This window comes from Teleopsis dalmanni, chromosome 2 (genome assembly GCF_002237135.1).
Source record: "Teleopsis dalmanni isolate 2A chromosome 2, ASM223713v2, whole genome shotgun sequence".
Taxonomy (NCBI): Eukaryota; Metazoa; Arthropoda; class Insecta; order Diptera; family Diopsidae; genus Teleopsis; species Teleopsis dalmanni.
In genome coordinates this window covers 55,956,763-55,982,926 of record NC_051847.1, presented here as the reverse complement: position 1 = coordinate 55,982,926, position 26,164 = coordinate 55,956,763, and the positions used below count along the sequence as shown (strand labels likewise).

Sequence of the window (26,164 nt, the reverse complement as noted above, 5' to 3'; positions counted from 1 at the left end):
TACACACAGAAATTCGTTGATCAATTACTAACTTTTAGGAAAATCTATCCATATTTTAATCTAAATTCATTATATATCAAGTATATGATTTTGAAAATTAACTTTTTTTATTTCTACAAAATCAATCATATTATAAAAATCGATAAAGTACGTTCGTGTAACTCTCTCAGTATGAAAGAAATAAAATATTTGGTATTATTAGGTCCTAATATATATATTTAGTTTAAATAATAGTAAAAATATGAAGTTTTATATAGTGTTTTACTCGATGGGTAAAAATATTTTACCCATCTATATAGCCGTTATGTCATTACCTTAACTTCATCTGTATAAAAATGCTTATATATGTATGTACATATTAGATTAAAATATATAATGTTCTAACATAAATTGAAAATATATATTTAATTTACATATTATATTATATATTTATTTTCATATTGATTTATTATAAAATGTTCATGTAACTAGTTATAATCTATGTATATACATTAAAACTGCATTTTCATAATCTATATACACTAACATTTTTCTTATTTTTTTTTTCTTTTTTTTTTAATTATTTAATTTTTTCATTCAGTTTTTAATTTTTCAAATCGATCTTTATAAATTTTACTACGGTGTTCAATATTTAATATTGGATCCAAATAAGCAGAAGCTCGTTGTATTCTTAAAAAGAATCTTGTACGATCGCGCGCTAAATCCTCCCAATGACCTTTACGCGCATGTCGATAAGCGAAATTCCAGGTATGCATTACGTGTACTTGAGGTTTTAAGTTAAAACGAACCTGCAATAAAAATAAAAAAGTATATATTAATTTGTTAAGAAATAAATGCACAAAACAAAATACAATAAATACATCAGAAAAACTGATAAATAAAATAAATCAAAACAAAACTAAACAATTGAAAATATCTATAGGATATCTTATCTATAAGATATAGAAAGTATACAAATCATATCTCTATTGGAAAATACAGAATTGACGTCGACAAAAACAGTGATACTAAATACTTATAATAAATAATAAGTTACAAGCAGCTAACAAAAGTCGAACTACACACGTCTTTAGAGACATTCAAGCACCATTGATCCTGTCAAACAATAACAGGAGTATCAGGTTGGTGTTGGTTACAACAACAACAAATAATTCTTATCTTAGAAACAAAAAACACTTAATCAATTCTATGGATCGGTCTAAGTAGACAAGAAAATTTTTAAGTGAAGAATAAATATTGATAACAATAACTTATTAAAAAATTATAATTTTATTAAAGAATACAGACTTCAATGAGGCTATTGTAATAGTAGAATATGGAATACATCCTAAAAGTAGGAATCATCCAGATAGGCCAAATACAAAACACAAATTGTTTTCTACGTTCATAAAGATACTAGAACCCCCTATATAGTTAACTGAATAACGTTATCAACCGATCGAACGAAATTGATGGAGAACGTAAAGAAAACCTAGAAAGCCTGGCACAACAGCCTGTAGTGCCTATATGTTATATTATATACGTTTAGTGAACAGCCTCTTATATCATGTAGGATGTCTACCAGTACTAATGCAAATGTCATCCATATAAAGATATTGTATCGTTGTTTATATATTGAGTTTACTTCGCAAATATAGGACTTCTCGCTTCAGTTCATATAAGGAGTATTATAATTTATTGTAGTAATTTAAGTAATTGTTGCCTCGATCTTTCTTTATTTTTAATAATAAGTGAAATGATCTAGAAATTTAGCTTCCACAAAGAAAGTGAATATGCAATAAAGGAATTATCATCATTATCAACTAAAAAATACATAATCCTCCTGCCATATATATTCATTGCTAGAGAACTTTAACAGAAACATTAAAGCAGTTTAATTTCATGCCAGTAAAACATGGTAGAGTACCTCTATAATTAATTTAACTATCATAAAACAGTGTCTATGTCCAATTTAACGCGCATCCAATACAGAGGTGTGAACGCGTACAAATCAAATGGGACTGGATTAACTACACTCCCCGAACAATGTGAGTTTGTCTGGGTGTGAAGCTGGAACCTGCAATTTGTAGGCGCCATAAATTTGAGGGATAACTATGGAACACAAATAAAACGCTGCAAATTACTTAAGAAACCACATCCTTGGACATTCCTAATAAATTGTTAACGATTTAAATTTTTAATGGATGTACTATAATCCATCTAGATGGAGCACACATTCTATTAGTTTATAATATACCGCATGATTTTTAAATTTTATATAAAGAAATTTAAATAAACATATTAAAATATTCCGTGTGCTCAATTTGATCATTATGATCTTACAATTAAGTTCTTTTATTATATTAGCCAATTAAGTTGAATAAACCTATCAGCTGGTGTGAGATACAAAAAAATTGTACTTTTTTAAGAAAATGCTACTTCTAAGAATAGTCGTTGTTAACACAGATACAAGCGATAAATTAATTATATTTTCTGAAAGCTAAAAACAGGTCTCAGATCGACATTTTGAAATTATCATATTTTTCTTGTTTTTCTACATTTAATATGCTACAATAAATCCGCTACTTCTCTTATTATTACTTTATAAAAAAATAGAAAGACAGAGGAGAGCATATTATATTTTTTTTTTCACTTTCAATTTTGTTACAAGTTATACTTACTTATACTAGACATTTTCAGCTAACCATTGTAAGACTACCTGCATTATTATTTTAACAAATCTGAACAATATTGTAATTAATACTATTTAATTTTCCCGTAGCCCTCACCGAAAATTCATATACGTATAATTATCTATTTTTTATCAAGGTTACTTAATAGAAAGTCATGTGCCTGAACAACGATGAATATTATTAGTGTTAATAGAAATGCAGTTATAGTATGATTTTGCCTATTTTATGTTCTAAAATCTGATTATGAAGAAAATAATTTATTTGCATTCAAATAAAATTATAAATCAATAGAAGTTTTGATGGCTTCAGAACAGCAAATATAGATGCATAATAAGCTATGTCTGCATAGGGGACATAATGCTGCTCACCTCCCCCATCCGGGACCCAGAAAACAATATATTACAAAGATGTGCTGTAGCACAACAATATGAAGATTATTTAAATATAGTGATTACCATAAGAAAAGGTAGTAATTGTTATGTATGGTCGGCTTTTTGTAATATATATATACATATTTTTTTTACGTTTAAATAACCAAGTTTTAATTTAATTATTTTAATTTTTAAAACGCTGTAATTGGTCATTGTTCAAATAATACACAATTCATTGAATTATTTTTGAAAATTATATTATAGTTTTACCAATACATCGACTATGTTTACTGTCATCTTTAAAATGACCAAATAGTCCAAATAATTGTGTAAATAAATTATAATTTTTTATTTTAATTTTAATTTGAACAAATGAGCAATTATACACCTTTTAAAAATAAAAATAATAAATTTTGGTTATTAAAATAATAAAATATTAATTTCATCCATTCTGCTTAAAACTTTCAGAATTCATTATATGCAGTGAGAAGTTTTTGAAAATCTATCATAAAAAATTCTTAACTTATATAATTAAAATTTGTTACTAAATTAATATTTCAATTCAGTTTGAATTTGTTTTCTTTTATCGATAAAAAAATTAATAAGATAATTTGAAAAATTTAAAAATGCAGTTTTAGTGGAACTACCATTCTCCCGAGATGTTATTTAATTAGATAACATAAAATTCGACAATAATTTTCTACTTAATTAATATTGCAACGTAAAAGTTTTCTTTAACAATTATTATAACAAAAACAATTGCTATAACAAGTATTATCTGTCTGAAAGTCAATTCTTTTCTAATTAACTAAGGAATGTGTCCTTAAAGAACAACATACATTTATTAAAATCTGATGATTTGATGATTCAACGAATATATTGTATATATTGCTATATATTCTTTGCTATCACAAGTATTATCTGTCTGAAAAGTTAAATCTTTTCTAATGAAGTGAGGAATGTATCCTTAAAGAACAACACACATTTATTAAAATCTGATGATTTGATGATTCAGCGAATATATTGTTTTTAACGAAAATATTGTTTTTAACGAAAATATTATTTCTAACTAAAATAATATTTCCAACGAAAAATTATTTTTAACGAAAATATTACTGATTAACAAGTTAGCTTCAGGTTAGTGGATCGCTGCAACTCTGACCGGTGTGTCTGATTTCCAATGAAGAATATAATTTATTTATTAAACTATTTTAATGCAATAGTTAAGTATAATCTAATATTATTAGGAAGATATAATTAACGTTATATATTCAGAATTTCATAATATACACGGTTATATAATAAGTAAAAGCAATAATAGTACATTTGCAAATGACTAAAATGAATAATATATATTATAATATTGTTATTAATATAATTTCTTTAACTGTACGCACCTTTTTAATACTTGGTGTGTAGTCGTGTACTTCGGCCGTATCGTTATCGATAGTATTTTCATCATTACTACAATCGGACAAGCAACTCTCATTATCTTCATCTTCATCAGAATCACTTATACTGCTGCTGCTAAAATCTATATAATCCGCGCATTCATCACTTTGGCAATTATCGTTATCATCAACAAAACATATAAAGTCATCACTATTTTCCGAAATGCAGCGTTGGCGAGGTGTTCGAGTTCGGATGAAATCAATATACTTAGGTTCTGCATCGTCTTCATCATCTGTTTCAATAGCTGTCATGTTTGGCAAAACAGGATTCCATAGTTGATCAATGGATGTCGATGTGTTTGTATTTGTACTATTATCGAGATTATGCGATAAGTCACCTTGAAAGTGACTTTCGATTTCGTTATTTTTATTATGAGCTTTCGCAGCCATTCTGTTCATGGTTTTTAGGTTTTCCACACACTTACGTCGTACCAGAGGCTGATTGTCAACTACAAAATAACAAAATGTTGAACCTGAGCTGGTGGATAATTTTAAATCCATAGTTGCTTCAAGATTTCCAGTCAATATTACTTCAGATAACATATTTTTATTTATGCTCGTCATTAGAGTTTGATTAGGAGCCATAGTTGTTGCATCAGAATTTAAAAACGACTTTAGAACAACTTTACTTTTCATTAATTCCAAATACATTTTAATTTGTAAATCCAATTTATTGTTATTTATTTTTGGTACCTGCATGTATTGAACACCAAAATTAAACTTTTGTTGTTTCTGGACAAAGTAATTTTTTGCCAATGTTGACGTTTTATATGTAATTTTACGAACAAAAGCCAATAGAAAATCAAATATTGTGTATACAAAACTGTGTAGTGATAACGCGATTTGTCCCGTAGTTTTTTTGGTAGCCATTGCATAAAGATGATTTTAAAATAAATTCTTCTTTAATTTCACATAAATTTTTTAACAAAAAATTAGAGTTTAAATTCACTTTCATATATTCGCACATTTTTATTCTTAGCATGTAGTATTCATATTATATATTAATTAATAGATATTACTCACTTCAATATTAAAATATATTAACGTCATTACGTGCTGTTTTGGAAATAAAACAATATCTGCAAAATGTTATCACTTTCAAGCATGTATGTTGGCATGGATTGACAGCAGCAAGCTTGTCAAACATTAATTTTTGTATAGTTTCTAAGCATTAATAATAAATATTGTTATGTATGCAAATAAATTTCACACAAAAATTAAAAACTTTTTTACAATGCTATTTAATTTTATAGTTTTATAAAATAAGCTAATTGTTTTCATTAGTTTTAATTTTATTTTTGATTATTTTATCGCGACGTTTATTAATTTAAAAAAAAATACACACATTTTAATACAAATATTTTATGATTTAAATACAAAAATTGTTTTCAGCATTATTGTCCAACAGTACTCCCGCAAATGAAATAATTTCTTCGGTTTGTTCTCTGCGACTTTTAATACCTGTCTTCAGTTACTAACTGATTTCTTTAACATTGAATACACTTATATAAATTATTTTTAACAAATACATAAGGGTAGTTTTTTTGTAGGATTTACTTGTTTTTCTTGGAAAACGTTTCTATTTGTGTAAATATGTTAGCTATCCTAAAACAACCTTGTACAATTACAAGCTTGTGATTTTAGTATGTATAACACGTTACCATAGATAAACAATCGTGATTAGGTACAAAAATTCTGAAAATTCAGATTTGCAATCAACAATCACATAATAACTCTTTAATAATTTTCTTCGCTTCTGTATGTAAAATGTTATAAGTTCAAGTGATATGTAAAACATTGTATGGTAGCTAATTTGCTGCGATTTCGATATCAAGATACAATAATAAAGAGTTGCTTCGAAATATTTCGGATAGAAGCGGATAGAAACAAGTTTTTTTGTTAGTAAATCCTAAACTAATGACAATTTCAAGGTTTTTATACCTTGAGTTCACCAATTAAGATTGTGCATGTATGCAGGTGTCGACAGTGTTGTCATGAAATTATGTGCCATTAACTTTAAAAATGAAACTAGACATATCTTATTATCAGTGAAGGATATATCTCATTTCTACAATATGCAAAATCAATTATGCTAACACTAAAGAAATACGACTTATTTAGCAGGGTAGACCACAACGACTGAATATTGATCCGATCAAAAAATACTTAAAGGATAGAGCCCTGACATTATTTACGAAAACTGACTGGCTTACCAACACCGCGTTGTCGAATCTCAGAATGGTTACAGGCACCTCGAGTAGGTATTCATATCTGAGTTTAGTTGTTGCTTAGTCTAATAAAGTGATAAACAATAATCTAGTCAAGCCGTAGATAGGGAATATGAAGAAACCTTGCAGTTAGTAGAGAGTAACAGTGCTCAAGTGCACTGAGTTAACTAGTCTCAACATAATATTTAAATAATAAAGTGGATGAATAGAGTAGATAGATGGATGTTTAAATCTGTTCATAACAAAATCAATAGGTTATTTGTGGAGTCCTGAGCATAGATGATGCCCAAGGTACAATAACTCATTACTGTTCCCTGATATATATATTTTAAACTAAAATATTGACCCATCCCTATTGGAGATACTGTTAATGTGTATTAATGCTTTGCTTTCTACCAAAAATAAACCTTTAACATTCAAAAAAATGGCAATACGTTTTATCTGTTTCTTGACATTTTTCTTTGTGATTTATTTCCTTAATTGATTGCGAAAGTTGACTAGAACGATTTAAATAAACAAGCTATTGGATTGGCTTAATAATGTCGAACAATGTGTCAAGTGCAACTATATCTATTAATTTTTGAGTGTTAAGTGACCCACTCACCCACAGTTAAACTGCAGACAGTTTCTTTGTCATTTTATCGCACACACACACACACACTCAATTTAACTGTATTCGTTATAGTCGGCTACCTGAAATATTCATAAACATGATATGGAGTAAAAACTCACGTTTAAATCGAATACAGATGGTTAACTCTCAGTTTACTGCGGATCACGTTTATTTATATTGAATTTGGCTTTAGGTGTAAAATAAGCCTCAAGTTACCATTAATTTTATTGAACCATGATACACAGACAATTAAATGATCGTCTGTACAATATGTCTCTTATTTACAGATATTAAAAGAGGAAACTTATTCAAAATAACTAAAATTATATTCCCATAAATTCGTAATATAACAATAGACGTAATTAAAACCCAATTAACAACTTATATTGTGTATTTAGGAAAGAATTGAAAAAGTAAAAGCAGTGAAATCCAGTTCTTTGTAAAATTCTGGAGGGAAAATACATCTTCAATACTTAATAAAACCTTAAATAAATTAAAAACTATAAATATAAGAAAAACTAGGTATTTTGGTCATATCATCCGAAAACCAAAATATGAATTGCTGAAACTGATTGTGTTAGACAGAATCGAAGGCAAAATGCACAAGCAAGCAATTTTTTGCAACAAATCATAGCAATAATAAATGAAAAGAAAAATTAATGTAAATAATAAATATTACAAAAAATGTATGTAATTAATTAAATTAAATTAAATTGAACTATTTATTAATCACTGAAAATTAATTAATATGTAATATAAAATTGAATTATATATCAGTATGGATTTTATATAAAAAATCCGACTAAATTCGACTCGACGTAATTGTGATAATAAAACCTTAATATAAATTTTAAAAAGATATAACTAATAAAAAAATCTGTTTTGTCTTTTTCTGCGACTTAATACAAGAAAGTAAAAATTCTGGCATCTATGTTTTCTCTATATGAGCTGAGTTTTAAGGCATCGTGTAAATCAACTGTTCGCTCATTCGTTTTATTTCCGTAAAGTGACATATATTGTTTATGTATTTGATTTGTAATTTGTGTGAGGTGGTAGTGCACATCCTGTTCAATTCCCTTTCTTTCTCTTTCGGTAACTTCAACTGACGAGTACCATGAGGTAAAATATTCGTGAATTGTTATAATATTTAAAAAAGTATTATGTTTGGTATTTTTGATTTTAATTAAAAAGAGTGCAAAAACATGCAGTAATTGTAAATTTATTATATTTCAGTTCCCTAAAACTGCAAAAGAGGCTGGCTGCCTCCGTTATGCGATGCGGAAAAAAAAAAGTGTGGCTAGATCCGAATGAAATTAACGAGATTGCTAACACTAATTCTCGTAAGTGCATGATTTAAAATAATTATAAAAATAAACAATATTTTGGTGCACAATGTGATTTCAAAAGATATAACTATGTTGAAATTGTGTTTTTGTATAACTAAATTATAAAAAAATTTGTATTTCAATTGTGGCGAAATAAATGTAAATTCATATTACAAAAATGTGTGGAGTAAAAGAGAATTACTTTTCGTTATTTGTAAATAAAAGAACCAAATTTAATGTGCTCCAAATATTTGTTTATTAACAATATTGAACCAGTTCTAACAATTGTTTATTTTTCATTTTAAGGTCAAAATATCCGCAAATTAATAAAAGATGGTTTGATCATCAAAAAGCCTGTAGTGGTGCATTCCCGCTTCCGCGTGCGCAAAAACACCGAAGCTCGCCGTAAAGGCCGTCATTGCGGCTTTGGCAAAAGGAAAGGTACTGCCAATGCTCGTATGCCAGTGAAATACTTGTGGATGCAACGTCAACGTGTATTAAGACGTCTGCTTAAAAAATACAGAGATAGCAAGAAAATTGATCGTCATTTGTATCATGATTTGTACATGAAATGCAAGGGTAACGTTTTCAAAAACAAACGCGTACTCATGGAATATATCCACAAGAAGAAGGCCGAGAAACAACGTAGCAAAATGCTTGCTGATCAAGCTGAAGCAAGACGACAGAAAGTGCGTGAAGCACGTAAACGGCGTGAGGAGCGTATCGCTAATAAGAAACATGAACTTATTAGCCTACATGCTAAAGAGGATGAAGTTGCAGCTCAAGCCGCTACAACAGGTCCCAAAAAGTAATTTAAAAATTCTACAAACTTTTTAAACTGTTAAAATTACTTTTGCATAATAAAAACAACAAATATTTACATAAATAAATGTTGGGCAATATTAATTGTGTAAATGAAAAAGAGGTAACTTATCTAAGTGGCAGTTAAACAAATGAAATCTGCTTCTGATGTTGTAAACATAATTCACTATTTTGCGAAAAATTAGTTAAATTGATAAGAATTTTAAAACATTAATAATTTTGAAGTGAAAATATTTATGTTAATATTATTTCGTAACAATACTTAATACTGCAATTATGTTTATAGAAAGGCCAATATCAATCACTATGTCAAATGCATATAATCCAAACATATTTATGCAATTTTAGCAAACAATTTTAAGTTCAAATAATGCAAGTTTTTTTTTTTTTGAATATTTCAAATATATTATCGTCATAATCTTTAGTGTCATGCTATACCTGCCTCTGCTGAGTTCGGTCATCACGTAATGGATAACTCTTGCCTAGTCTTAACTGGAGTATATAGTGTAAAATATATTAGGTATATAATTATCGATGTTTAATGTTATCGTCCTAGGCAGGTCTCAAGTCATAACAATAGATAATAGATAATTCAGTTCAGTGTAGATAACTTTTTATTTCAAAACATTTATTTTTATATTATGCTAAAGAATGGTTCAACAGGAAAAATTAAATACGAATATATATTTAGACTATAATATAAAATCTATGATGAGTTTGATTTCAGTTAACTGAATTCGCTGTTTAGTCAATATGCTACCAATATCAATATTCTTTTGTTGTTTAAAGATCGATTGACTTTAACCATTTCTTTAAGACCTAGTTGCTATTTAGCGGAAATTGTTGCAACTAACTAAGATACTGCATAAAATAAGTCTTGTTCATTATACGTTAAGCAAATAGTGGAGAATGACAAAGAAAATGTTAAAAAATTTCTTTATCTTTCTCATTCAAACGGAAAACAAAGCCTATCTTCCAATACAGAAACTTCTTTGTTCATCGGTTTTAACAATGAGAATGAAACTGCGTCTATTTAAAATAAACCTTCACCTACCATTCTATGTCATCTATGCAGAAGGCGCATGGTCTTTTGAAACGAAAATCTTGAAAGAAAACGTTAAAGCTTCAATGATTTCATCTAATTGTGTTATAATTAAAAGTTTAATTACAATATTTAAGTTTGTCAAAACAAATAAAATAACAGTACAAACGAATATTACTAGCATAAAATATCTTTATCGTTAAAAAAATTGGTGCCGGTATGTAAGGATATTTAGAAAATAAGTGGATCGGAAAAGATGTAAAATCGTTCGAAATAAGAAACTCAACATACACAGTTGGTAAAAGTGACACCGTAAACATTACAGAATATTAAGATTCAAATAAGACAGTTAAGTCGACAATGATGATAATCATTTTCAATCAAAATGGATGATGTATTAAATATAACCAGACATTTTCCTCAACCGTGTGTTGTTGCTAATCTGTAGTTTTTATTTTATATAAGATACGTTATTTTAAATTTACAGTTCTCCATACATACAGTAATCTGATACAATAGCTGAATTTGTCGTTGCACAACTAAGAGAGCTAACACTTTGTTATGAAACTAAAATATGTATTTCACATCTATAAAACTAATTTATTCCAATTAGTGGAAAAGCTTTTTAGACTGCTAGTACCAAGGGTTGAACTTGTACCCTGTCGGATTTAAAGCTAAGAGTCACTTTATTAATAAGAGTACATTAATGAAGCCAATTACAGTTAGCTGAAAGTAACCAGCCAACTGATCCGAAGCCGCATTTTACCTGAGTTGTTCTATTTACTTTTGAATTTTGATAATTTGCTGTGTTAGAAGTTCATTAACATATTCACTTGGTTTGTTATATTAAAACGAACTCATAAACCAGCTATAGAATAATTGAATTATTTAATTATATTTTTTTGAATTGTTAAATTTCCATGCTTTTTGCAGAGACATTATTGGTTGTATATTTTCATCTTATTCTTTCTGGCGCATAGAACGTTGTTTAGGAACTTATAAAGAAATTAACATTAATTTATGCTACTCCACGATATGCTAAAGAAAAGTCGAAAATTTAGTCGTATTTTTGTTAATTTTTACATACAATAATGCTATATTTGATTTTTAAAGTTAATTATGACGAAATTATCACTGAAGATGACTATCGAAAATAGTCTAAATATCGGAAAATATCGTAATAAAATAATTTGTTTTAAATATAAATAATAAATTTATCTTTTTATTTTTATTTAAATTACCAATTAGCCCGCTCATAAATTATTATATAACATTTTTGGTCACAAAAAAAAAAAGGAATAAATATTTTGATGACAAAAAAATATAATTATTAATTAAAGTTTGAAATGTTATTTAATATAGACACCATTTAAAATTCTAAATATATTAAATAAATTAAGCAAATTTTTATTTAACTATTATTTAAATATATTTTACAATAGCCTTAATAAAAAAAAAATTGCTGTAAACCTTAAAATGGACAGGAAAGATTAAGGTATGCAATTATGTAATATTTATATCTATATAAATATATTTTTTTTAACAACTAAAACACGTTCATACATCCAAACAACTTTATATTATTTGCAAAGTAATTACTACATATATATGTATATATTAATAAGAATAATAATATGAGGAATTCTTATTGCAACCTAAATAGAAGTATTTATTATAATTAACTTTTTAATTATATTTAAAAATTATTTTATAAATTAATTAACACAGTCCTTCGTCGTCGTCTTCGTCGTTTGCGGTTACTTTTGAGTTTGTAGGATTCGCATCATCAGCAGATTGCGCTGCCTAAAAGTAAAGTAATAAATCAAATTTTTTTAAAATAATAATTTTTAATATAAATTTACTTCAGAATTAGGCGATACATAAGAAGCGGCAGCGTCCTTAACAACATCGGCTCTAGGTGCTACTTTCATACCACGTGGTAATGGAATATCTCTGGCTAAAATTGTGTATTCGACATCCATATGACGTATGAATGGATTTGCAAGTGCTTGCGCAGCCATTTCGGGATCTTCATCATCAAATGCTTGCAAAAGACATTCTAAAGTTTGGCTCTCTTGGGGATCACAGCAATTACCCCATTCTTTAAAAGCCTTTTCAGCAGCAACCAAATCCCCACGTCCCAATTGTACTAAAATTAAAGCTACTGCCAAACGTCCAATTTGTCCATAAGATTCCGTTTGCTGATGTAATCCTATTTCACGTCTAATGGCATCGGCTGCTTGATCATACCTAAGTCACATATTAATAAAATCATGTTAGAAAATAGAAATAAAAACTATATGTTACAGTTTTGCTTACATTCTTAGTTTAACTAATATACGTGCTACTTTTGAAGCATATTCAGTTGCCTGCCTTGTAGAGTCTTCATTCTAAAGATATGTATAATGATGTCAAACAAATATATAGGTAAATGAGTGGGCAAAATTCATATGCGAATATACTTTTTTAATATAGTGGAGACAAACCTTACCATTACAATTTCCATTGCATGCTGATAGAAACGTAAAGCAACATCTGGATGCTTTTGTTCAACTATTTTAGCTGCCTTATCCAAAGCAGTGGCAGCAGCTTCAGGCGAACCATGTTGCAAATAAAGATTGCATGCTTTATTAGCATTCTCTTCTATTTCCAATAAACTATTTTTTTCCTTAAGTATAAGTATTACCTAAAAAAAGAGTTGTAACATTAAGAAATTATATTATGAATAATTTTATTTAAATTTTTTTTGTGTTGTTATTGTGGAGCGATTGCACAATTTATTGTGTAAAATTAGTAACTCATATTAGACAGAAATTTGGGTATGTACACGTTTTCTTTTCAAAACTTTGAATTATAGACATAAAATATATAAAAAATATGATACGATTTTTAGAATGTTAATAGTTCAAATTGTTGAGGCTAACGCCAACAAGGTAAATTTAACGATAATTATGACTTTTTAGATAAGTTTTAAATTCTAACATCTTGAGGTACTTTTCGTATAATTATTTATAAAATATAATCAATTTACATATATAAATTAAACATATATAAATGATGATGAATAATAATAAATAGAAAGTAATAACATAAAATCAAAATTAAAATAAAAATTGATTTTGATTTTAATTAATTCTTAGTACAGTCCAAAAACAAATAATCTTTACCAAATCAATTAATATATGACAAAATAAATAGATTTGTAATAGATTTGAAGTAATTAGGTTGGAAACTCAAGATAAATAAATAAGTTATATTATTTATCTTAATAAAATTAGTAATTCTATTTGAGGTATTGATTTTGTAAGGATTTTTCAATAGCATTTACATACCTGCTCATAACACTTTGCTGCATGAAACCAAGAGCGACCATTTTTATGACAATCAACAGCTTTGAAGAAACAATCCATGCTTTGGTCATAAGATCTGGCTATTCGAAAAGCTGTGGCTAAAATAATAAAAATAATAATCATATATACTAATCAATTTTTTTATTATTTTAAATTAACCCTATTTATTGCCAGTAATAAAAATATAATTAAAATTGAAAATATTATTAAAAAATTATAATACACCAATATAAACTAAAAAGATGGTTTCCGTTGAACTGTTAATATGTTAACAAATTACTTTATTTGTAATTAAATGTCTGAAGAGGTTCTAATTGCTAAAATGTGAAGAGTGGATTTATTTACATTAAATTTTTGCTCCCACTTTAGCTATAAGACTTTCCTTTACGATAAATAAAACTTAACTTCTGGTACTTAGACCAACAAATCGTGAAGTCATCCTCACTTATGTAAATGAAAAACTTATTTAACATAGCATAATAATCTATTTGAAATAAAGGTTATATTATATTAACCTGGCTCGCGGTAAAATATATGTAGACCTACTGGTTCTAATTCCCCAAATGGGGCTGAAACTATTGTAAATATGCGAACCTAATTATTACTTAAAGGTATATTACTAAAATGTCTTTTGAATCCCCAAATTTTGTTCATTACTAAGCATCATAAGCGTGTTTGTGACAATGCAGGAAATAAACATTAGAGATGCTCCGAAGTCCTGTTGTCGCTAACTCTCTGCATTTTCTTTACCTTTTTGTTCAAGTTCCTTTTTTTGTTTCAAGTTCCAAAGCAACGCTTTAAGCTATCTAATCTATTACGTTTCCTTTAACCTTCAACGGACCATTTATGATGTGCTATCCAATAAATATGCAGCTGTGTATTTCTGGTTAATCTTTCTATGGCTGCTCTGATTTATAGAACACTTCTGTACGGATATTACTAACAGTATAGTGTCTTTTTTTGCCTCGTATAGTTAAAATATTAAATTTTAAATAACACTAAATAAAATAAATAAATATTAACACAAATGAAATATTATCAAAATAATTATAGCTCCCCAATAATACATGGACTATTCATAACATTATCTACTATAATTATAATAAAACTAATAAAATTGTATGCACTATATGGTTAAATGTAAAATATATGCGTGAATTTCATTTTAAAATTTAAATAGAGAAATGTCTTAATTACACATAAATTAGAAATATAATCACTAAGACAGCAAAATTTTGCAAAACATAAATATTGAATACAATTAAAATATCAGTCTATTTTAGAGAACGTAGGAGTTAAATACAATTAAGTATGAAATTTTTGAAATATTAAAATTTAAAATACGTATGTACATATAAACATTGTCATAGTTACCTGCTTTTGTATATTCATCTGCAGCGCTTTCGTAATCGGGGCGCCACTTTAATATACCTGTTTTTAAACTAAATAAAACATATTAAATTTATATTTGAGTTGTGGAATAAGTAACTTTTACCTTTTTTCAGCTTGGCGCACAAGTTCACAACCTTCTTCGATTTTTTTTGTAGCGGACATCTTTGTAACTTCACAAACAGTAAAATATTGAAAATCGTTTAATTTTTCTCACACTTTCCAATATTAATCTAGTTAGAAGATTTATTTATAACGCTTGCGCATTAAATAAAGCCTTTCGGAGTTGTATTTGATAAATTTTGCACGTATATTCAATGTTTTAACATTTCAACTATGCAAATACGTTCTGATATCACTGCAAAAAACCATATCACAAATGAGTCAATACAACATTTGACATTTAAGGGTTGAAAAACGTTCAAATAACATACCCGCAAATTTTAGATAGGGTCATACAGCAATCATTGTCTCATTAAATGTTAAATTGTTGTTGTTTCCAATTTAAATGTAAATTAAAAATTTTAGAATGAGAGTACCATTTCCAATTAATTTATTGCAATGAATATAAGTATATTACAGGTGTTTAAGGTGACCATTTTTATTAATTGAAATTAACAAAACGTCAAATTTGGTTGTTTTGTTTACATTTTGCACATTCAATAAAAAGTGTTTTATAAATATTTTTTGTTTCATTGAGAAACTGAAAAATAAATAACAAGGCTACAGAAATAAATGCTATTATGAATATATTTATGATTTGTAACAAATTAGTTAAAGAAGTATATATATGTGGCGAACACATTAACCAGCACAATGTCATCTGGCGTGATGTGAAAATCAAAGCATAAACATCAATTAATTTAATACTCTCAGAAACACGAGAAAAAAGCAATAATTACATGTAAAACAATAAATACTCTCAAAATAAAAAACATATACAACATTTATGTAAAAGTATTTTAATAATTAATAAAGTGGTTCATTATGAGGAACCAGGCAGCGATCGCTTTTCCACTAATAGGAAAATAAATCATATGATGCAAAATGCGAACAATAATAGCAAATGTCAAAAACAGCTTTTGATGTTATTAAGTTATGTTTAATAATTTCAATAAGTATGTTGTGTTTAATTATTACAAAATTGCAATAAACCTGAGAAATACTTGAAGAATTTCTGTGACATGTTACGTTGGTCGAAATAGTGAGTCCAGTAATAAATGTCCGAATTTGGCCTTTTAAGCGGTCGTTATACATCATAATACGCTGCAAATTTGAAGCATTTACAGAGATTATGATTGAATATATAATACTATTACATGTTACATTCTAGATTACAGGAATTTGCATACATGCAAATATTAATTTGCATAAAATCCCAATAAGATTTCATGAATAGAATGTCTGTTTAACAGGAATCTTACAAAACTATTTCTCCAATTACTATAACCCACAACTACTTATTATATTGAACTGTTGTCTAAATATTATAAAATTAAGTTTATTTAGCTGGAATTTTTTTAGTCAGAATAGGCTCCTAGATGGCCGCAGAAATTTCTTTACTAAAACGTTGCGATGACCTAGAAAGCGAGTACAATAACATGTTTCATATCTCCGTATTTTTTTTGTCACAATTTTGATGTTAGCATCCCGATAGAGGGTGTTATTAGTGATATATTATGTTGCATTGGTTATAATTCTAAGGACATTAAATGGAAAACTTTGAATTGTATATATTTTAGCAGCTGAGCCATCAATTGTAAGGAATCATTTACTATTTTTAAAACAAATAATAAAAAATAGTGTTTTATAATTTGATACAAAGAAAAATAAAATGTACAATATTTTTACGTTAATAAGTGTATATTATTATATACATTTATAACATATATTTATAAAGTTGAATCCAATGTAAAATGTAAGTTTTTAATATAACTTATTGTAGTGATGCCAAATATCATTAAATGTCTGTTGCACGAGCTACTCCTAGTAAAACTCAAGTAAAACACAAGTAAAGTACAAACTGAGAGCGTAACATAAATAAAGTGCAAAATTATGCTCTTTACACACATTTTCATGCAAGAACTTTGTGTAAAGTCTGGTGAGAACATCAGTGCCGCGCAAATAAACAATACAAAAATTTAAATTCAAACCAAAACAGCTGATTTATATATCAAAACAAATTTTACTTAAAATAAAATGTACGAGTAAATTCTGTGCATTATTTTTAAATTTCGACAGAGATGGTACGCTCTCTCATTTACTCGAAAATTTGCTGCTGGAACGCACTTGTGTATGCACGGTGTTACTCAAAGTTACTACATTAACTCCGTGAAACAGACCTATATTTGTATTATCGATGAAAAAGTTAGCATTGCATATATATATATATTATTAAGTTTAACTTTAAACTTGATAAAACTTTAAGCGAACGTTAAAATTCATAATAAATTTATGATAATTATTAGCGATTAATGATTCAAACAATTCATTACATTTATTTCATTCAATGGTGTTGTTTGAGTAGAGCCATCAATATAATTTGTTGTAAATTTTTTAGAAATTACTTATTTGTTATAATTAGAAATTATTTTTGTAACATAAAATTATTATATGATGTAAAAAACTAAAATTATTAAATAAACGTAATACTAACATCCATTTCAAACGAAAAATTGACATAAAACATATGATTTATAGAAAAAGTTTTCCATAAAATACTGACATTCTAAAATTTTTTTTGGAAGAGGTTTTCTGTTAATTTTTATTGCGAGTGATATTAGTGCTAGATTCATTGTTAAATATATGGTTTTAAATAATGACATTAGTAGGTGGAAGTAATATACATGTATATCATGTGTCCCAAATATTTGAAAAAATTGTTACACGATATAAATTAGAAATATACTTTCAGAAAATCTTTTCTATATATAGTACAATGAATGCAACAAGTGTTTAAAAATTATAATTTAAATTCGTATGCATTAAATAAATTTAATTTCACTATATACATACATATACATTCATTTAATTTCATTTAGCCAGTATGTGGTAACATCACGATCAGTTCAACAACGAAATATGGTTTTATTTACATTTTTAACTTTACTTGACTTTTACTTGAAAACTATGAGTACAGACCTTATATTCGACGCTAGACATTTAATAGTATCTTATCTAGATCGCTGATATTGTTGTACTACAACGTGACATACTGTATATATAAAAAGGGACTGCCCGGAAAACTTCGACATTGCTTATAATCTTTTGTAGCATACAAATCACTTAGCCGAGTGACTTTATTAAGAGGTTGTAATAATTAAGCGTAATGGATAATTTGGAGAATATTTTAAAAAAAATTAATTTATTTATCAACATTGATAAAGAACGAAATGTATACACAAATCATTTTAATTGTTTAAGAAAAGCTATTTACGACAAATTGAGGGAAGATGATGTGTTTAAAAGTTTATCTGCAGGGACTGTTCTAGAAGGTACGAGTTGCAAAAAAAAAATTTTTTTAAACCTTGTTACCAATTTAACAACTGATTATTATATTATACATACCTGATATAAATTAATAATTTTTTTTATATATATAATATTCTATATGCAATGTGTTATAAATGAATTTTATTAGGCAGCTATGGCGATAACTTAAAAGTGAAAAGTCCTGACGAATTCGACTTAGTTTTTTATATAAAGTTCCCAGAAACGAAGTCTGTGACTATTAAAAAAGATTCTCAGATTGCTGGAAATATTTTTATTGATACGACAGCTGTAATAAAAATAATCGAGAAACAGGTGCACCATGCAAATACGCTAAATTGTATTAAAAAAATGGTTACTAAAGATAATAATCTGATCATTGAAAACATGCATGCATGGTTGCAGAGTTTATTTCAAAAGACAATGAATAGTTTGCAAGAAAAAATCATTGTTAATGAAGTTGCTTCAAAGTTGCGTTACATCCGTTGCGGTCCAGCGCATACTATTAAAGTAACCGGACCATGTACGTATTCAGTTGATTTCGTACCGGCAATTTTATTGGAACCACACCAAGATATTTCGGGAAAAAAAATAAAATCTAACTGGCAAGCTATACCGAAACCGTTAAAAACGGCTTCGAAAAAACCCCAAATATCATTTCGCACATCGTATTATCAAGAAGAAAATCGTATAATTTCGAACAAAAATAACTTAAAAAATGTTTTAAGATTTATGAAAAAATTTCGCGATACACATCCAAATATGTCGAATTTAAAATCCTACTATATTAAGACTATTTTTCTTTGGAAAGCGCATAGTAAAAATAACGATAATAAATATTGGAATAATTCTTTAAGTGACATTTTACTAGAAGTAAGATTTTTAAATTCTTGAATTTAAATTTATATTATGTTTGTAATAATTTTGTTTTTATAGATGTTTACAGAGCTAGAACTTCATCTAACAAAAAAAAAATTACCATACTATTGGGATGCAAAATTGGACTTATTTAAACATTTGCAACTATCACAATTCAATGAAATGTTAAATTGTACGATGAACGCAAGAAAAACGTTAGCACAAGCAAAGATGAGTATGACACCGAAACTACAATTTCAGACTTATGCTGTTTTCTGTAAGTACAAAAGCTAAAAGCTAAAAGCTAAAACAGTTTAATCAGTATAAAAGGAATATTCTAGAATAATTTTTAACTTGATCATGTTATGCATTTGAAATTTAAAGACTCAAAAAAAGTACTTTTAGTCTTGAATATTTGAATTGTCTTAGTATTTTATAACAAATAAATTTAATGATTTAATTTTAAAAATTATTTGTAATTAGAACGTGTTTATATATAATTTAGATAATAAGTAACTTATTCTCTCTATTGAAGAACATTTTTATAGCTTCCCATTCCTTTCTACATTATTAAACAAATCCCATTTTTATCATACTTTCTATATACATAATATTTTTTTTTTAATTTTTTTATTTTTTAGTGAATGAGAAAGAAAGGCAAGAGACTGGTATTGAGGACCCGAAATAAATATAGCGCAACGTATTTTTTTGTTACAAAATATAACGGGAGCTGTTTAAATGATTTGTGTGTATTTTAATTTTAATAAATAATGTTTAAAAATTAAAATAAAAACTATTAATTTTACATTTGTGTTTGATCAGTGGAAGTTTAAATACATAATATAGTTTTGTCTATTTGATATTCATTTATAAAATGTTAGAAAATAAAACAGTTCCAAACCAAAACATATGATTCCTTAAATCAAATAATTTGTTTCAACTACAATTATCTTTTGTATATTATATTATAATCATTTAAAACTAATTTGAAATTATTTAATACTGTCATAATGCAATTTTGTGATATAAAATTTTATTATAGTCTTACACGTGATCAGACTTTAAAATTAATTACATATCAAAAATATTTAACGAAAACTGATTAAAAATTAAACAATATTCAAGCACTATGTATTAAATCAACCGGTCTGAAGTGATTCACTGCATTAACAATCCAGTCGGATTGTGCTTCAGCAGTAAACTCTTTCCTAAAGCGGTAGTTACACACAAACATTTTCTGTTGGTATTCTGGAAACATTCTAAAATAAAACAAAACATTACAATTTTTTAACGAATTTAAAATATAGACCAGTGATGCCCACTATTTTCTAATATGCGTATAACCTTAACGCACGCCTAAAAATTATAATTTTTAAGTAAAACAAACTTTCAAATTTAATAAGGCAATTACATCCACCTCATTCCATGATATATCAGAAACTCTGATTTTCCTGATTTTTCAGATTTTTTTATTGAATCTATCAAATGAATAAAAGATTGAAAAAGTTTACGCTATTCTATAAAATAGGTGATCACACTAACCATTCTAAAGGTTTTTTTTTAGAATAATTTAGGTCACGAAACGAAAATATGTAAGAACCGTTCTGTCATCTATTAAAGCAAAATGGAGTTTCTGTACGCAATAATTCAATATCGTTTTAAGTGCATTTGGTATAAATGTCATGTCACTTGAAATTACATTTTGATTATCATAATAAAATATATTGCAATTTAAAACCAGTCATTTAAAACCAGATTTGCTTGCTATTTACCATTAAGGAAGATGCGTGTGATCATCAGTGATTAAAATATTGTTCCGAAATTAACTATATGTATATTGTTTTTGTGTAACAGATTTGTACACACATCTTGCTTGTCAAGATATGAATTTCTATTAAAGTTACTTGTATTATTTTTTAGTTGATTACAGAACTGCAGTTACTTCCCAAATGTAAATGGTAGCTTCGTTTACCTTTGCACATTTATAAAGAAAATTTTTAATATGCATGGGTAAAGGAAGTGCGACAAAGCAGATAATTGTGTGAACTCAAAGTGCATTATTTAATCAAACGTATAACATAACGGAGTGGGCATCACTAATATATGTACTGTAAAATTACCCAATATTCCATGGTATTTCCGTTCCAGCTCTACGCATCTCGGTCAAACCGTGCAGAACATGAAAAATCATAACTATTTCAACCCATTTTTTTACCTTTTCATTATTTTCTTCATATATTATACCGACTTCGTAGGGAAATGATACGTATATGTCCTTTTCTAGTACTGCTAATTCTGATCGTTGCGATATAGATAAAGTTTTTACAATAGGTTCCAACTCCTCAATAACATTTGTTGTCACCAGGTTATTTAACGCTGAAAATTCACCATTACTTAAATATTTTGATATAACCTTAAAAAGGGAGTGTTTTCAATAAAATCGCTTTTAAATGCATTATATATATTTTTATTACCTGAACTGCATGTTTTGCTCCTTGTACAAAATCTGGCATAACAAACTCAGTATCGAAATATGGACGTATTATTAGATTAATTAATATCCAATTTTTAAAGGATTTTATAAATGATGGCCACATAACAGTTGGAAAATCTGACAACCTCGGAAAAGAAACTCGCTTCTCTTTAAATTCATCACTTTTTTCATTTTGTCGAGGATTTTCAAAATTACTAAAATAACGAAATCCGCCTAATTTGTTTCCAGCAAGATTATTGAAGGAGGCATGTGTACACAAATTATTGTTTGTTATAATTGCTCTTTTTGTTATATCCAAATAACTTAAATAATTCTGTGACAATCGGTATACAGGCCGTATTTGATTCATTTTTTTCTTAGTTAAATAATATTTCAGCAGAATACTTTGCCTAAAATCTTCAAACAAAAATTTCTCAAATTTGTAAACAACAGAATGTCAAAAATAACCCAGTTGGAAATGTATGCTATGATGTGGTGAGTTTCTCACATATGCCAGTTTGCCAAACAATATGCTGGTGCTATTTATGTATTAAACTTATCTTTTATATAAATATATATAATGTCTTGTTTATGCTTTTCCAAAATATATACTTTGGTTTCTTAAATATTTATGTATATTATAAAATATATATAGTAAATATATATTTTTATGATATATATATTATATATTTAAAAAATTTCTATTATATAAATATATATTATGTCTTGTTTATTAAATATTTACGTATATTATAATATATATATATATAGTATTTATATATTTTTATTTGCTCAAAAAGTACCTGTATTTTGTTAACTACTCCTTAAGTAATAGACTTTTTTATAATTTTTTTTTTATGTTGACATATGGTACAAATTTGGGCGCAATCTGTCAATTAGTTTGTTCACAACAGCTGTTAATGTGAGACTACCTCAAGTGCATTTAGCGATTTTTACAATGGGGTACCTTTCTTTACCAAAGTTGAGTATACTTTAGATAACTTAGACGCTAGATATTCCATCATCCTTGGGTCAATAGCTTTAATTAACTTTACTTTGTTTAAATAATATTTTTCTAAATTTAAATTAAAACTAATTGTCTTAAGGTACATTTTAACATAAACTGAAAATTGAAACTTTAATATTGCCAATATTTATATAGAGGTTTTGCATAGACATTTTTTCATTTCCTGTTTTTAGTGCTGTAAGCTAACATCTTTTTATTTATTTATAATCTGAATTTTATTGGATTTTCCAATACTATTAACTGCTATTTTATGCTTCTTATTTTTATATATGTAATTAACTTAAATTGAGTACTAAATGTATTGGTGAAGTGAAGTAATTTAATTATTAATATTGAAAAACTATTTACAGACATTTTTAAGCACAACTGGATTCTTTTATTGTTATAGTGCTTACTTGGATCGTAGAAAGCAAGCAAGAAAGCACGAAATAAGATTCTTCTATTGGTGCTTGTAGCTAGCACTTTAGTTCTTGCTGAATAATTATAATACATTTAAAAATATATTATGTAAGTAGCTAAGACAGCTATTCGTCGATAAAATCAAAAGGTAGAGGTTTGAAGCATCACGATTAAGTGTTTTTGTGTTATAGTCGAGTTTGGTTAATTTGTAAATCAAATTTTATATTTAAAATTATTTCTTTAGAAAAAATTACTTATGTTTAAAGAATTATTCCATTTACAAAACTTTATCTAGGTTTTGTACCTAAAGTTGCAAATTCAATGTTATTTAATTTTTTATTTTCCTAATTAATAAAAAAACAATTATTTGAAAAATTCTGCAATTTATTCTAAGGAATAGATTATGTAATTCAATGACAAAGTTTTCACAATGATTTATATACATTTAAGAAATTAAAACTTCTTACAATGGTTGTACATAAATGAAAAATTAAAATTGTATTTAAACAAATAAATAATTTAAATGCATTTATATTATAATTTTTATATTAAGAGTAATTATTTTTAAATTATTCATTGCTTATATAATACCATTATAATAGAAAAAATAAAAAAAAAGTTTTTTACGTTAATACAAGCCTATTGCAAAGTTATTCTAACCTTAGAAAAGGGTACCAAAATAAAATCAAAATTGTTTATGTACAATTACACTGCCCAATTTTTGAGAGGATTTATCATAAAAAAGCTTTAGATTCACGCTGTCTTTGGAAAATCGTATCAATTGTACTGAAGACATCATGACTACTTTTAGCTGCATCAACTTTAAAATGCAATCCTCTAAGTGCATAATAGTCAACCAATGGTTTAGTTTGTTTATGATATGATTCTAGACGCTTTTTTAATGCTTCTGCATTATCATCACTACGTTTCATCAAAGGTTCTCCTGTGACCTGTGATAAAAGCAATTATTTTAATACAAAGTTTTGGCTTATAAAATATTTAAAATTACATCGTCACGCATTGACACTTTTGGTGGTGCAAATTCTTCATGATATGATCGACCACTAGCTTGGTGAATTAAACGTCCAGTTATTCTTCGAACCAATAAGCTATCATCAATGTTAAATTCAACAACAGCATCTAGAGCACTATGTCTTTTCGATAACAAGCCATCAAGCTATAACATGTTGTGTATATGTATAAATTTGTTATCCTTATAGTTTAATTCATTACTTTTGATAAATACCTTTTCAGCTTGTACAACCGTACGAGGAAACCCATCCAATAAAAATCCATTCCTACATTCTGGTTTGTCTAAATTGCTATCAATCATGTCTACAACAAGATCATCTGATACAAGTTTGCCTTCATCCATGATTTTCTTCAAATCAGCTCCTAGTTTAGAGCCAGAAGCAATTTCAGCTCGTAGCATGTCCCCAGTTGATAAATGGCACACGCAAAATTTTTCTTTCAATAATGGAGCCTAGAAATAAGTAATATACATTTTTAATAATTATCTATAAGAAAAAAAATTGAGGAATTTGCTAAAACGCTTTTTGATAAAGCGAAGAATATGTCGCTCAGATAAGACTAAAACGAATTCTTAATATTTTTAGTGAACTTTGACCAAAATTAGCAAAATTATGTATTACTGTTAAAGATAATAAACTATTTGAGGTTTTTCAGTTATTTAAGTATCATTTCAGGAATAAATTTTAAAAAACATAAATTGATGAATTAATGATGTACATGGAAGTGGATTCTTATATTTGCGTATGTATGTTTATCTACTTAAAATCTGACGTGGTTTATTTAAAATTCTGAAGTATTTTAAATTTTTTCTACTTAAAACTGCCTCAGCACTTGAAGTTTTATTCAAAAAGCGTTGAAAGTAAACAATGCTAAGTATGTTTATAGAAATTCTAACATCATGCTATTTAATTACATAATGTCATCAATGTATCTATTTAAATTGATTTATCCAATACCTGCGTGCCCTTTCCCGATCCAGGTGGACCCAAAAGAATTGCATTTATCCCAACTTTCTCCTCATAGCGTGGTGCCGGAACATTCGCTAGAACCATTTCTCCGTCTGATAATCACAATGGTCGATAACCAACTCAATTAGGTAACCTAAACTGGTCAAGTGTAACTAGCACTTACTATGTATGTACGCACTCAAATATCCATACAACCGGGTGCTCACACATTTTTAATGCTACCAGATTATGACAAAGCAATGTGCATAAAACACGTTGTCGAAATGTATTTATGGATACATTTATTTATCTGTTATGCTTTACATGTACACATGAATATTTGTTTATATATATATAAATAAATATGAATATGGTAAAATAATTTATGTGTTTATTATAAATCTTTTGTTATATTTGGATATAAAAATTAGTTATTTATATAACTCATTATAACAAAAAAAAACCTAATTTAGCATTGGCATAAAAAATAAAAGAAACTTTGTTATTTTCGCTGTTGTTTGCAATTCATATTTAACTTTTATATTGTATATGTATATATATTTATATTGTATTATATATAAATTATTTGTATCTTCTTGCAGACAATTCATAAAAATTCATAACAATAATTTAAATTTTCAACAAACATACAAATGCGTATATTTTTAAATGGCAA

At 27.1% G+C, this 26,164-nt stretch overlaps 6 protein-coding genes across 6 annotated transcripts; 2 read left to right on the top strand and 4 right to left on the bottom strand.

Annotated features, from left to right (window-relative positions):
* Positions 1-454: 454 nt before the first annotated feature.
* LOC119679882 lies at positions 455-5,507 on the bottom strand. Its single transcript, XM_038092464.1, has 2 exons — positions 4,441-5,507; positions 455-788 (listed from the first exon to the last, which is right to left on the bottom strand). Exons 1-2 carry the CDS (start codon positions 5,362-5,364, stop codon positions 573-575), a joined length of 1,140 nt encoding a protein of 379 aa, XP_037948392.1. The 5' UTR covers positions 5,365-5,507; the 3' UTR covers positions 455-572.
* A 2,858-nt stretch (positions 5,508-8,365) lies between these two features.
* LOC119683348 (60S ribosomal protein L19) lies at positions 8,366-9,550 on the top strand. Its single transcript, XM_038097004.1, has 3 exons — positions 8,366-8,454; positions 8,569-8,675; positions 8,967-9,550. The coding sequence occupies exons 1-3, from the start codon at positions 8,450-8,452 to the stop codon at positions 9,470-9,472; spliced, it is 618 nt and encodes a 205-aa protein (XP_037952932.1). The 5' UTR covers positions 8,366-8,449; the 3' UTR covers positions 9,473-9,550.
* A 2,438-nt stretch (positions 9,551-11,988) lies between these two features.
* LOC119683997 (gamma-soluble NSF attachment protein) lies at positions 11,989-15,626 on the bottom strand. The gene is made up of 7 exons (XM_038097927.1): positions 15,370-15,626; positions 15,249-15,316; positions 13,857-13,972; positions 13,016-13,210; positions 12,844-12,914; positions 12,387-12,774; positions 11,989-12,327 (listed from the first exon to the last, which is right to left on the bottom strand). Exons 1-7 carry the CDS (start codon positions 15,426-15,428, stop codon positions 12,244-12,246), a joined length of 981 nt encoding a protein of 326 aa, XP_037953855.1. The 5' UTR covers positions 15,429-15,626; the 3' UTR covers positions 11,989-12,243.
* A 2,679-nt stretch (positions 15,627-18,305) lies between these two features.
* LOC119684347 (protein mab-21-like) lies at positions 18,306-20,383 on the top strand. Its single transcript, XM_038098373.1, has 4 exons — positions 18,306-18,757; positions 18,904-19,625; positions 19,689-19,887; positions 20,252-20,383. The coding sequence occupies exons 1-4, from the start codon at positions 18,592-18,594 to the stop codon at positions 20,296-20,298; spliced, it is 1,134 nt and encodes a 377-aa protein (XP_037954301.1). The 5' UTR covers positions 18,306-18,591; the 3' UTR covers positions 20,299-20,383.
* Positions 20,384-20,660: 277 nt separating this feature from the next.
* On the bottom strand, positions 20,661-22,555 carry LOC119679719 (m-AAA protease-interacting protein 1, mitochondrial). The gene is made up of 3 exons (XM_038092214.1): positions 22,085-22,555; positions 21,731-22,023; positions 20,661-20,869 (listed from the first exon to the last, which is right to left on the bottom strand). Exons 1-3 carry the CDS (start codon positions 22,451-22,453, stop codon positions 20,731-20,733), a joined length of 801 nt encoding a protein of 266 aa, XP_037948142.1. The 5' UTR covers positions 22,454-22,555; the 3' UTR covers positions 20,661-20,730.
* A 1,323-nt stretch (positions 22,556-23,878) lies between these two features.
* Positions 23,879-25,727, bottom strand: LOC119679590 (adenylate kinase). The gene is made up of 4 exons (XM_038092038.1): positions 25,498-25,727; positions 24,756-24,992; positions 24,519-24,686; positions 23,879-24,459 (listed from the first exon to the last, which is right to left on the bottom strand). Exons 1-4 carry the CDS (start codon positions 25,591-25,593, stop codon positions 24,244-24,246), a joined length of 717 nt encoding a protein of 238 aa, XP_037947966.1. The 5' UTR covers positions 25,594-25,727; the 3' UTR covers positions 23,879-24,243.
* Positions 25,728-26,164: the final 437 nt, after the last annotated feature.

What these genes read in the sequence shown, in the direction of transcription:
- LOC119683997 (XM_038097927.1), bottom strand. Translation starts at nt 15,428, where the DNA reads ATGTCCGCTACAAAAAAAATCGAAGAAGGTTGTGAACTTGTGCGCCAA. An exon ending in AGATGAATATACAAAAGCAG is followed by an intron (nt 13,973 to 15,248) that starts GTAACTATGACA and finishes TTATTATTTTAG; the next exon opens with CCACAGCTTTTCGAATAGCC. An exon ending in CAGCAAAGTGTTATGAGCAG is followed by an intron (nt 13,211 to 13,856) that starts GTATGTAAATGC and finishes CTCTTTTTTTAG; the next exon opens with GTAATACTTATACTTAAGGA.
- LOC119679590 (XM_038092038.1), bottom strand. Translation starts at nt 25,593, where the DNA reads ATGGTTCTAGCGAATGTTCCGGCACCACGCTATGAGGAGAAAGTTGGG. An exon ending in GATCGGGAAAGGGCACGCAG is followed by an intron (nt 24,993 to 25,497) that starts GTATTGGATAAA and finishes ACTTATTTCTAG; the next exon opens with GCTCCATTATTGAAAGAAAA. An exon ending in CGGTTGTACAAGCTGAAAAG is followed by an intron (nt 24,687 to 24,755) that starts GTATTTATCAAA and finishes AACATGTTATAG; the next exon opens with CTTGATGGCTTGTTATCGAA.
- LOC119684347 (XM_038098373.1), top strand. Translation starts at nt 18,592, where the DNA reads ATGGATAATTTGGAGAATATTTTAAAAAAAATTAATTTATTTATCAAC. An exon ending in TGCAGGGACTGTTCTAGAAG is followed by an intron (nt 18,758 to 18,903) that starts GTACGAGTTGCA and finishes GAATTTTATTAG; the next exon opens with GCAGCTATGGCGATAACTTA. An exon ending in TAAGTGACATTTTACTAGAA is followed by an intron (nt 19,626 to 19,688) that starts GTAAGATTTTTA and finishes TTGTTTTTATAG; the next exon opens with ATGTTTACAGAGCTAGAACT.
- LOC119679882 (XM_038092464.1), bottom strand. Translation starts at nt 5,364, where the DNA reads ATGGCTACCAAAAAAACTACGGGACAAATCGCGTTATCACTACACAGT. An exon ending in ACACACCAAGTATTAAAAAG is followed by an intron (nt 789 to 4,440) that starts GTGCGTACAGTT and finishes TTTTTATTGCAG; the next exon opens with GTTCGTTTTAACTTAAAACC.
- LOC119679719 (XM_038092214.1), bottom strand. Translation starts at nt 22,453, where the DNA reads ATGAATCAAATACGGCCTGTATACCGATTGTCACAGAATTATTTAAGT. An exon ending in GAGCAAAACATGCAGTTCAG is followed by an intron (nt 22,024 to 22,084) that starts GTAATAAAAATA and finishes TCCCTTTTTAAG; the next exon opens with GTTATATCAAAATATTTAAG. An exon ending in GAAATACCATGGAATATTGG is followed by an intron (nt 20,870 to 21,730) that starts GTAATTTTACAG and finishes GTTTTATTTTAG; the next exon opens with AATGTTTCCAGAATACCAAC.
- LOC119683348 (XM_038097004.1), top strand. An exon ending in GATTGCTAACACTAATTCTC is followed by an intron (nt 8,676 to 8,966) that starts GTAAGTGCATGA and finishes TTTCATTTTAAG; the next exon opens with GTCAAAATATCCGCAAATTA.